General features: G+C 42.4%; 1 protein-coding gene across 1 annotated transcript; it reads left to right on the forward strand.

Annotated features, from left to right (window-relative positions):
* The first annotated feature begins 8,643 nt into the window (after nt 1–8,643).
* LOC117255136 (uncharacterized) lies at nt 8,644–11,663 on the forward strand. Its single transcript, XM_033623751.2, has 5 exons — nt 8,644–8,745; nt 8,931–9,344; nt 9,545–9,682; nt 9,875–9,936; nt 11,357–11,663. Exons 1-5 carry the CDS (start codon nt 8,709–8,711, stop codon nt 11,471–11,473), a joined length of 768 nt encoding a protein of 255 aa, XP_033479642.2. The 5' UTR covers nt 8,644–8,708; the 3' UTR covers nt 11,474–11,663.
* The last annotated feature ends 1,350 nt before the right edge of the window (nt 11,664–13,013 follow it).

Raw genomic sequence — 13,013 nt, forward strand, 5'->3', positions numbered from 1 at the left:
AATGTTACTGTTCAGGTTTTATTTATTGTTTATTTGCTGTTTTATTTATTGTTTAATAATACTTCTAAATTGGAAGCAGTAAGCAGTACAGAGGCATTTTATTTGTACAGTTTTTGTTCTCTTTAATACCTTAATGACAAACAATTGTTGTGTCTGATCAGCACTAAACTGGTTGAAAAGCATTCAGACTTGTGTCTGTTATTGTGTAAGACTCACACAGTGAAGTATACCCACATACCATTAGTTACTGTAAACCTGGGCCACAACAGTGTTGAGTATAAGAACAAAAATGTGAACGAGAATGCTCAAACACAAACATTAGCCTGTACTAAAATGTATAAATTTAAACAGAGTAGGCTACTTGAACATGTTTGTTAAACCAGTTTAACACACACACACACACACACACACACACACACACACACACACACTTGAGGTCCCTTTATGGGTCAAGAAACTGTGTCAGGACTCTCCTGACCCTCTTCGCTTCAGCTGACATTCCCTCTCTGACAGTTGGTGGATTATCAGGTTGGTTGTCCCGGTCAAGTTGAATAGCCTCGGTAACCCAGGTGTCATCCAGAGTGTCCATGGCAGCCTTGCAGTAATTATGCAGCACGCATACACTATAGGGCTCTCAAAATTGCTCAAAAATGACATTCGAATATTCCTTCTAAAAATAACTCATAGGTTCGAACCATTTGAATTTTTTTTTTTTTTCGCATTATGTCCACAAGAGGGCAAACTAATACAAGGAAACATACTTGTAAATGTATTAATACAAGGAAACATAACTACTTGTAGGTATTTTTATTTCAACATAAACGTCATTGAAAACATTTACATACCTACACGTTAAAACACATAAAACAATTATCTATAACATTACGTTAGAAACGACCGCGGACCTTTCGCTTGCCCCTCTCTGACCCGAGAGGCGAAGCCAGTTTCCTTTCGGCGCCCATGTTAACCGATTGTGTCATCCACACCAGCTGCGCCACGCTGCACAGCTCCGTTTCGGTGCCGCGAGCAAATGTGTCAAGCCAGGGGGTGACGGAGGCAACAGCTGGGAGCAGAACCGCTTGTGGACCAGCAGCACTTCCGCGGGCGTTGTGGCCCTGGCGTTTATGCAGTGCATTCAGTGCAGCGGTCCAGGCCAACGCCCACTCGCAAAGAGGACAGCTGCGGTGGTGTTTTTTTTTTTTCTCCACAATCGAATATCAATTTTCACATTCGAAGGTCCATTTTTTTTCAAATTTGAATTTAAATTCGAATTTAAATTCGAATTTAGAATATTCGTTGACAGCCCTAATACACTACGAAGGGAAGGTCATTAAGGTTGATATCCATTGCTCTTCTTAGGGCTCCAAACTGGCCTTTCAGCCTCCCAAATGCGCACTCGATAACCATCCGTGCACGGCACAAAGACAGTCCGAAGTACTGCTCCTGAACATTGCACCCCCGCCCCCCCCCATTCGCATACTCTTTCATTAGGTATGGGAGGAGAGGGTATGCAGGATCTCCAAGTAAGTACACTGGTATGGCCTCTTCATCCTCCACTATTTGCTTGGGACATGGTGGGATTATTCCATCTCTTAAATGGCTGTTGAGTGTGGAATTAGCAAAAATGCGGGCGTCATGAACGCTCCCAGGCCATTTAACCACCACATCAATGAAACAATATTTATAATCACAAGTAGCCTGGACGTTCAAACTGAATCTCCCTTTCCTATTGAGAAAATCTGTGGAATTCACAGATGGCTGCTTTATTTCCACATGTGTGCCATCCACAGCAGCTATGCATTGAGGGAGGCCGTGCACTTCTTCAAATTTCTGCACTAGTTGCTGTGTCTTCGGATGTGGGCAGTTTGATGTACATAGGACCTAAGTGCACAGCTATTGCCTCACACACCTCCCTCACTATTATTGAGACGGTCGATCGAGAAAGACCGAAAGCGTTGGCTGTCTTACGCAGTCTACCCTCGTCGGACAGATAATATAAGGTACAGGCAACTTTTTTTGTGACACCGACAGGGGACCACATGACGGTCGTCGTAGCCTTGATGTAGGGACGCAGCAATTCGGAGAGTGACAGCAGCGATGACCAGGACATCCTAAAATTTTCACACCACTCCTCCGGGACAACCACTTCATTTTCGAAGTTCTCCCACCAGACAGCAGTTCCCCCAGGTCGGACCCGACTCTTTGTGTTGGAGGGAGAAGTTGTTGCAAAATTGCTAACCTCTGAGCACTCATTCGTCTCTGCTCCTCGACATAATAGAGCAGCTGTATTTGAAAATGCAAACAGACAAGAAGGGAGATAACCAACATAAATGCAACTGCTACTCTGAATGTATCCATGGTCACCATAGCAACATAGGTCGCATCTTTGACACAGGAGCAATTTCCGGCGCATACTGTGACGTCGGCTGCCTATAACTCCGTTTACATGCAAACGTGCAACCGGAGTTTTCCAAAATCTCCACTCTGGCCGGAGTTTTTAGAAAGACTCGTTTTCAGAGGAGAAATCTCCGTTTGCGTGTGAATGAAGGGCACAAACGAAGGAAGATGTTTCCGTTTATCAAAATCACCTTGTACGTGTAAACGGAGTGTAAGTAAAAAGACAAATTGGCACATGGAGCAGGGAGCACACAGAATAAATACACAAGGGAGGCAGGGGTAATGGGACACAGGTGAAACAAATCAGCGTGGGGCAGACAATCATAGAAGCAGGAACACGCAAGGGCAGGAAGTGGGGATCTGAAACCAGAGGAGACATGAGTAACAAAATAAAACAGGAATCTAAATAATGAGAACAATGAAAAACATGATCGAGGAGCTTGACGAGACAAAACAGCCTTGGGCAGTGTATGAGCGAGTTCCAGCATTGGTTGGGTGCTTCTATCACACAGTATGTCAGACGTTACAGTCCAATACAGAGCTGACAAGTAAGATAACCACAAGCATCATGTGCTGTAGTCCATGTGATCAGTAGTTCACAGGAAACCCACACTGACAAACAGCCATGCAAAGGACTGCAGAGCTCAACACACAGAGAGACTGAAGATGTGGACCAGTGGCCAGTGTCTTTGCTGATGCTATTTACACATCCAGCAGATGCAGACTAACATTAACATTAATCTAAATACACTGGCTCTTCTTGAGAGACGTATTTCTGACTCTTTGGCTGCTAAATGCTGCACTATGTTAACCAGCTAGTGGCTACCTTTGTCTGTCTGCCCTTTGGTGCAGGCAGGTTGTGTACAGTGGGTTTGAGGATTTTGCTTTAAATAGCAGCCTGATGTGTCTTGTAATGATGCTGATGAGAGCAGTGAGAGTGAACCAAAACAGCTAAGTTGCAGGGAATTAAACCAAAACAATGAGCTGAAAGATTACAAACCTCACAGACCAGATTATATTGAGATATAGGAAGTCTCACAGTGGATCAAACTGTTCGCTGTAATATGAAAATACATGATGCTTTCAGTCAGAAACACAGAAATAACCACATTTCATTTCTCATTTAGACACAAACCTTTGTCTCTCACTGAACAGTGGTGAGTTTATTTTTAAAACTGCAGAGAAACTGTGGTTGGTGAGCAGATCACACCTTTCTGTTTGTGTGTACAGAGGCATGCTTTCAGTGCACACTCTCAGGCACACACTGAATCAGTACTATTTTTTTTCTCCCTAGTGGAAAATTAAAGAGCAATGTATTCACAGCATGGAGGTTTGTCCCCAGAAGCATCATCTCACCTCCTCAGGCAGATATTCGCTGAAGTGAAATGTGATGTCAGAGACTGAGAGTCAAGACAAGGCTGCAATGCTTTTTATATTGTTGTGGTCTGATGACATTACGGCCTCTAGTTTCCCGGCGCGGCGCAGGGTGGCGAACCCCGCGCAGAGCTAGTTTCAAGCAGCGCAACCCGAGGCGTGCTCAGTTTGGTAGTTTGGCAGACCGAGGTGTGCTGAGATGGGTGTGGCGGCGCAGCAGGGGGAGGTGACGACAGATCCAGCTTGACGCAGTGACAGTTTTGTGCCAAAAGGCTTTGCTGAAGGTGTGCTAAAAGCTCACCAGCTGAAACCAGGTCTACTGTCAGCACAGGCGGAGCGCTGGGGGTGTAAGTGGAAGTTTGGCTTACTGGCGGACAGTGCGCACACGTCACCAAAACCTCACAGGCAGGTTTCCAGGATGTCAGGCACATTAACGATGAAATAAATAGCCACAAAAACCACTATTCAATGCAACTATCTGCAATCAGCACATAAATGTATCTCTATATTGACTGTCCCGTCACATCTGATGTCAGATCAATGGGGATTGGCACCGTTTGGCACTGTTTGGCACGTGTAATGGAAACCCAACCTGATTTGATTAACACAGCTGCAAACTAATGAGTTCACACCCCTCTCAGCCAACCACAAACAGCCACAGCATCAGATAGGGAGTATATATTCAGCATCTGTCATCTTAGAAAAGTCAAAAGAAAAGAAACAGAGTGAGGCTGCGAGAGAGAAAGAGAGAGCGTGTGCGCGCACGAGAGAAACGCAACATTGATTTACAATTGTGGTGACCTCCTCCCAGGCTACTTTTGCATCATCAGCCCGTGGAGGTCTGCTCGCAGTTCCGTATATTCGGACACTGTGAGCTTGGACCTCCCGGACCAAAACATCAGTTTCCTCCTGGGAGAAGTTTGGCCGTCTGACGCTGCTGCTCTCTTCTGCCATGGCGAATTGAGTAAACTCTCATTACGCCTTCGCGCGGCGCATTTAAGGGCGAGGAGAGGGGCTCATTTGATTGGTGTGATGTGTGTAAAACCCACTCCACGCCTTCTCTCCTCCCTCTTTCTGACTTGCGCAGATAGGAGGGACAGAGGTGGGAAAGACGAGTAGCTGCGCCAGCGTGCACGGTGTGCCAAACTTGCAAAATCCACCTGGCCACACCCAGTTGGCGAAGCGCAGGTGTGTTGCGCCTCCGCCGTGCCCGGTCTGCGAAACTAGAGGCCTATATGTTTGTTATGTGAACTTAGCAAGAGTAAAGAAACCCAACCTTAGTTTCTGATTCAGGAGTTTAAAATGGGTTCATCAAGGATTCAACACAATTGACCTATGGCTAAGCCCCGCTTCAGATGCGATGAGCCAATCACAGTGCGTATATCCATACACATACACTGGGGCATTCTCTGCCTGGGCGTCCATTGAAAATGGACAAACTGTGTGCATGGGGTACATACAACTCCGACACAAGGTATCCTGAGAGGCTGGGTGACGAGGTGTATTTTTTTACACTTTAAACCACATCTCAACCGAGAAAAGTGTCTCCTTTGGATAAAGTTCTGCGGTAGACCACAACATCAACTCAACATGAATAATATTAACAAGGATGTCTACATCTGTTCTAAGGTAAGTCGACATCGTGTTTGAGACAACATATTGTCACTTTGCTGGAAAGAAATATAAAGTAATCTTTAACATCTCTAGCTAACATTAGGTAAAAAGGCTGCTATCCTTTTCTCATATTCTGAGCCAGAAACTTTAACTTCAGTGGAACAATGCTGATCCTCTATCTTGTTGTCTTTGATGGTGACGGCAACAAGATGTGGTTTATCACGCTTATACTGGGACCTGTAAATTTTGGCTTGTAATGTAAGCTTTTCATCAACCTTCTCAACAATAAAATGATTAATATATCCCTCCAATGCGTAGTTTAGGCCCTTTTGGTTACTTCTCAATGACATCTGATTGTTATGTCTCCAAAAATCATCAGTTGCCTCCTGCGAAATACCGTGTACTGTGACACCTGCCATAGCACCGGTCACTGAATGTTGATAGTTTGTCAGAGTGAGTGTAGGGGGGCGTGGCTTAGCCATAGGTCAATTCTTAAAGGCCCAGTGTGTAAAATGAGTTGAAAACCGTTGAAAACAGTGACATCAGTGGTCAAATTCTAGATTGCAGGGCTCACTCGCTCACCCCTCCCGTCGGGTAAATGACGGTGGCCTCGTAGGGACAAAAAGCCTTGCGCACGACTTTTTCAGGAGTAGGTCTATCTAGCGACAAGGTGAATGTTTATTTAGAAATCTAAACCATGTTACGATATTGTAATGAATCCCTCACGAGCAGGAGACCAGAGGAGCGTTCGGGAAAAAGGCCCGTTTATTTGAGCACTCCAGAAACTCTGGTAACACTCCACTCCGTCCCAAACGCTGACTCTTCTAGCGTAACAGACACACTTCATAACTTTACACACATACTCGTTTACAATACTGAGTGGGGACCCCCCTCCCCTCTCTGCTCCGCCAATCTCCAGCCCGCACACTGACTGACAGCGTAGCCAGTGAACAGAGCTCAGCTGTTTATTTAGCCTAGCAATATCTCCAGATTATAGTAGCTGCAATGGGCGACTTTGAATGCGATTTTGAAGAGTTTCTTGTAGCGGACACAGACCCAGAGCCATACCTGTGGAGCATGCAGATAAGGAACTCCATGTGTTTGATGCTGAGCGGGTGAGAAGAGAGGCTGAATGCACAGAATGGGATTCGGTGCTACTGCTACCATCGTTAGGAGATATATCACCAGGAGGAAAAGGGCAGCAGAGAGTGCATCACAAGGAAGTTGCGTCTTCTTTTCCTCGCAGATGACGGTTCGGGTTCATTCTCTCCTGTTGCGTGGTAAGTGTGGTCCATTCGCAAACTTTATAACTAAAAAAACTTTTCACTACTCTCTATCGACGAACTACTAACACTCTCTGCTGTTTCTTCCTCCTTCTTCTTTCCTTCCGCAGTCTTCATTGGTTCATTTATACACACGAAACGCGTTCTCTGGCTGGCTGGATTGTCCACTCGGTCTGCCGTACATACATCGCGGCGCAAGATGGCGACCTCTCTAAAGCAAGGCCCTTGCTATATATATATATATATATATATAAAAGCATAATTGTAAGGCTACGAAAACCAAACAAATTTTATTTTATAGCGATCATACACTTGTATAAACATATTAATGGGTAGAATATTCAGATTCAGATTCAGATTGACAATAAACCATGCCAAATATTACACACTGGCCCTTTAAAGGGGAACTACCCACATTTTCAAAATGTTTTCCTGTGGTCTAAGACAGCACATAAGTAAATCTGAACGACTTTCTCCCAAATCCAATTATTAGAGTGCTAAACTCAAATTTGCGATGTCATCGGGTATTAGGTCTGGGGCTGCTCCATAGAAAACTATTTGGAGATGACAATGAGAGCACCCGGGGGAATGTTCTGAGTATATGGGTACATTTTCTGTTTCAGTACTGAGAACACTACAGCAGAATAAAGCTAATTTTGGTCCACAAAATCAGGCTCCCATTCATTGTCTATGGAGCATCTCTAGACTTTAGAGGCATAAGTGTGAAACTTACTTCTCTGGTTTCTGGCTTGGTCCTTGGTCAATTAACATATTTGAATTCTTAATTTCAGTGGTGTTCCGCTTTAACAAAGGAGGGTCTTAACTGAAATAAAGACAGAAATATTCGTATATTATTTTAATATTTACAGCTACTGTGAGATTTTCATACAGATATTAAAGGGATAGTTTGAATGTTTTTGAGGTGGGGTTGTATGGGATTCTTATCCATAGTCAGTGTAGTACATACAGTAGATGTTGGTTGGTATGTCCGCAGTTTGGAGAAGCACGCAGGAGTCTGACACAGAAGCTAATCAATGCGTTGCTGTAGATGGGGTTCATAACAAAACATATTTTACCTAAAAAAATAGTATTATTTTTAAGTGTTTGCTGCATTGAGAATTTTTTCCTCACTTTACCTTTCTGTCAGACAGCCCATTAACAGCTTCAGGTCCCCATCTATACTCTCGTCAAAGCCACCAGACTCCATTGACAAAAAAAGAAATTTTAGCTCACAAAACACGATAGCTGCTGATGTACTGCTGCTTTGATCAGTTCGTTTTTGTCATTGTGTGACTTCTGTGAATCTGAACTGACCCTGTTTCAAAGTCAAAATCACACCATAACACAAACAGACGAACTGATTGAGGCAGCAGTGGACCAGCAGCTCCTGTGTTCAGCAGTGTTCAATCACTGTTTTCTCAGTGGAGTCTGACTTTGAAGAGAGCTTTATAAATGTAATATCGTAGCGTACACTTAAACTGATTTGTTTTTTGTTGTTGTTTTTTAGGTAGGTTTTCTTTTCTTCTTTTTTTTACCGGCTAAATTATGTTATGTTGCTGACCCCTCTACAGCAGTACATTGCTTAGCTTCCATGTCAGACTCCAGTCTGCTTCTCCAAACTGGGGGCGTGCCAACTGACATCTATTGTATGTAATATATTATCTATGGATAAGTACCCCATACAACCCCACCTCAAAAAATCTGAACTATCCCTTTAAGTTTGACAAAACACTAACTTTACTTTCTTTGCTCCCTCAAGTCGACCATCTCACCAAAAAGTCCAAAAGTCCAAAAAGTCCGAAAGGATTCAGTCTGGAGTTAGAAGTTCCTGTGTAGTGACATTTGAAGAAACCTTGTTTAATCTTCACAGCTAGACCATCCCCTAGCATCACACCAATAGAAAACACCCACAGAATCAAATGTTCCATTCAACTAGCCAATCATACTGTACATTTCCTTTAATGGAAAAGTCTGCGCAGGTCGTTACATCCGGCAGTAAGACCTGTTTCATTGTCTTTCAATATCAGATCATCATCACACATGGACGGGCTGCGTATTTCTCTGGTCATTCTCCTGGGTAATGTTTTAGTACACTTGATGTATTGATAGTATTGATATTTTATTCATTCTAATTTGATAAAGAATACATGCCTACATTTTTAGCATTAATGTATTGAGCAGTAAACTGCATTTAGTGTATTATGAAATACTGTTCCACTCATTATACTTCAATTTGCTTTTGTGATTGTTTTTGTATTCCAGGAGTTGTACACTGTCGTGATGATTGGATCTCTGGATCAGAGTTGGAAGTGACAGTCACTCCAGGAGACAACATCACTCTCTACTGTGACTATAAATTATCCTCTGGAGAACTTATAGTGTGGTACAGGAACTGCTCTCATGAGAACCAGCCCTCTCTCATCCTAAAACTAAATCGTAATGCATGGAGACAGTCCACTATTACTGCCAGCCTTCTGAATCCTCTTCCTCGTTTCCACTTTGTGAGAAACTATGTATCTGACTCCTATGACCTGCTGATTGTAAATGTCACTGATTCTGATGAGGGCCTCTACTACTGTGGAAGTGAACAGAAACAAGTGGAGGACAAAGGACAAATTACTTCGAAAAACATTTACAGATATGGCACCAATACAACAAGGATCATTACAGTACTCAGTAAGTATTCTGTCTTTGTCTTAATTTTTGTCCATTGTGTCTTTTCTTTGTGTCCATTTTTAGCTGCATTGTTAGTGTTGTTATTCTTGCCAGATAAGTAAAATGAAACACAAATTTCTTTTTTGTATATATTTCTATGAGATCAGAGTTACAACAATACCCTTGCAGAGTTAACTGACATAACACTGTATGCTACCCAGACTCCACTGAGCCTTACCACCCGATTACACAAGACTGTGGTGTGTGCTGGATGCTGCTGTTCTCTCTGTGTCCAGCTCTCACTGTTCTCTGCTCTGTGCTCTCCTCTCTTCTGGTTTATCACCTCTGTCGGGAAGCAGGTACCTGCTGTATATTTCACTATTATATGTCACTCAGTCCTTCTTTCTTCAGTACATTGTATTACTTTGGTGACAAGAATATCTTGTGTGTTTTGTTCTGCTTTTGAACCTTATCTGTCATTCAGTGCTTTTTTTAAGTATTGTGGAATTTGGAGTGTTGAAGTTTTTCTGATGCTTTATTCATGTTTGCAGCTGAGGAACCTAAAGCTGATAAGAAAAGACATGACACCAGAGGCCAAACAAGAGGGGAAAAGGTGATTCACAGCATTCCTTCATATGTATAGAGCTTTTTCATGGTAGACATTTTGAATTATCAGACATAACTATACCGTAGCTTACGGGAACACTTAAAGTACAGTAATTGACCCCTCCTAAGTCTCAACCCTTTTTGCTTTGTGCTTCAATAACAGTTGAGCTTGCTTGGAAGGCGGCAGAACCTGCTATATGCCGTGTGCTTGGCTCATCTGTGTTGAAAAGTTAACCAAACTTTGAAAATGGTTAAAAGGTGTTACTGGAGGACTGTCATAATCCTCACGGACATATTACACTGTATCTAGTCTCATCTTAAGTTAGTAATGTTAGCAAAACACTAGCTAGCTAATGTATAGCTACATCAAGAGGAGTTAGCCTAGATCGCCAGTGTCAGCCAGGTTTGCCTCCTTCTTATTTCTATGGTAACGTTAAAGAGATTTTGAAAAAAGACAGATAAATTGGATGCTGACATATTTTTAAGATGACATGAATTATCGTAGTCAGGTTGCCAGGCTGTATGGTTGCGCCAAAGTCACTAAAGTAACTATCTTCAGTAAAGAGAGACTAATGTTTAGGTCAGCACCATGGTCTGTAGTGATACATACATGATACAGTACTGTACTGAACACCACCAGGAGAAAAGAGAACATAGGCCTGGCAGTGCAGGAGCAATGTTGACTGATAGTCTTGACATCCCTAAGTCTCTTCTTTTCCCTTCTTTGTTGAGTCTAGGAGCCTCAGTTCCCGTTGTTTTGCCTTGTTCATAAGAGTTAACATTGTGATTATATCCTCCCATTGCATACTATAGTCCAGGGATAGTCAACTTGCTTTGCCAGGAACCGTTTTCGCCACATGACAGGTGGCTAGGGGCCAGTTGCAGAAGTCCAGCATAAGTGAGGTTTAAACAGGGGCGTTCGTAGGATTTGAGGACATCTGGGGCCCAGACCTCTGTCAGGCTTCAAGGGGATCATCCCCTGGATCCTTTTTGATAAACAAGCTATATGTTCATGTTTTTATGCACTCTGGCACCTTATTTATATCAAAAGTGCAAAAAAAAACCAATTGTGAATCAACTTATTTTTATTGTGGATTAGAAAATGGTTGGGGGGCCACATTTCACCCTGTCGTGGGCCAAATGTGGCCCACAGGCCACCAGTTGAGTATCACTGCTGTAGTCCTTGCTTGGTTACTGCAGCATTCAGCTAAATGGAACCAGCGTAGCCATTTTTCTTTTTGTCGTGCTTGTCTGACCTAGCAACAGTAACTAAGGGGCTAGAGTTTATTCAGTTGAGTCAATGTTAGAATTGATGTCATGTTTTCATGTTTATATTTTTGACCCTTTAAACTCAGCTTTACTTATTCAATAAAAGTGTTTAGTATTAACATGACAATTTTTATGTGAATATACATGTCAAATGACAGGATGAAGATGTGTGTTATGCTGCAGTGGAAATCCGTGAGACATCACAGAGACCAAAGAAGAAAACCCAGAGCTCAGACTTCACCACCTATTCTGCCATCAATGTTTGTAGGATGTAGAGAGCCTTAGAATTTATACAAATATATATAAATTGTGACATTACTTTATTAGAGTTTATATTTCTGACATTTATCTCCCTTGCAAACAAACAGCAATGAAACGTGTGTGAAATATGGGTAAGGTTTTTCTTTCAGTTGAAAAGCATTTCTTTGTTTAAAAAGGTGATAATAAACTATTTTCCCAGTGTCAGTTTTTCTCTGAGAATAATGTTATATTATTCAGGGGGGTAGAGATGGGGTAATATTTGTTATGGACAAATCACAGAAACAAACAATGATAACTACACTTTAAATGTCTTCCTTCAAGAAGTTACAGCATAATACAGAGAGACAATGAAGTTTACCTCAACCAGATTCAGTTGCCCATGTGATCAGGCCCACAGGAAACCCACAGACAAAAACAGCCCCTCATGCAGGCAGACTGAATTTGCAGATTAGTGGCCTGATGAAGGTGTTGGTGCATGGTTTCACTGTGTTCACCATTCACTTCTTGGAAATGATCACAAAGCATACAGCAAAAACACACACACGTCACACTGCATCACACCAAACACTAACAAGCCCTATGCCCTGTCTTCTAAACATTGACTTGTGATTTATCCAGGTTAATGTTATGCTAGCCAGCTAAATTGATCATGTGAGTTCTTAGCCAACCAAGCTGGTTATTATAATGCAGTTGGAGAATTAATTTGTTAATCTTGGATGTTACCTCAAATAACAAATCACATTTTGAAATAAAGGCAATGCAAGTAGAGAGCTGAGAGCACTCATATGGTTGACTGGCACAGAAAGCTTTTTTTGACAGCTGCAAAGTGGAAGTAGATTTAAAGCTGAAGTACAACCTTTAACACATTTAGGAAATCCTGCCAAAATCTCCAGTACAGCAGATTAAAGGATTAAAGACACTCTCAAACCAGAGATTCCATCATACTTTCCAGCAAAGTGAGTTCAGCAATCAATATTATCAAATATGTCTGTGAACATTCTCAGTCATCCAAGTCGTATTTATTTTTGGAGATGCTAAGTCAAAGACAAGTGGACTTGCTGTAGATTCTTTAAGATGTTTCTGTCCCCCATAAATTGTATGAATCTTCACAGACATATCATTGCACATTTTGGGAATAATGGTCCGGATGTAAAACTTGCAGACTGCAGAAACCACCTGTATTTAAGTTGAGTTGAGTTGTTGAAAACACCCCTAACACTGTATGCCTGAGTCAAATGTCTCCAGCAAAGAGGAAGACCTTGTGGAGTTGTGGCCCCAGAAGCTTTGCCTATATGGTGCGTCCTCCAGCTCTTACCTTGATCACGTCAAGAAGGATGAAGCATGGAAGGAAGTAGCTGCCAGGTGAGCAACCTAGCAGCTAGCAAACACGCATACACACAAACACACTTCAGTATATAGCGCCCACAAAATGGTAGGTTATTTAATAATGTGACCCTCTATGTTGTGCTTCACAGTTGGAGAAGTAATAATCTGTGCAACATCTTTGCGCACTCAGTATGGGAAGCTATTATACTCCATAGCCTGCGATTCAGT

The sequence above is a fragment of the Epinephelus lanceolatus genome, chromosome 3 (assembly GCF_041903045.1).
Source record: "Epinephelus lanceolatus isolate andai-2023 chromosome 3, ASM4190304v1, whole genome shotgun sequence".
Taxonomy (NCBI): domain Eukaryota; kingdom Metazoa; phylum Chordata; class Actinopteri; order Perciformes; family Serranidae; genus Epinephelus; species Epinephelus lanceolatus.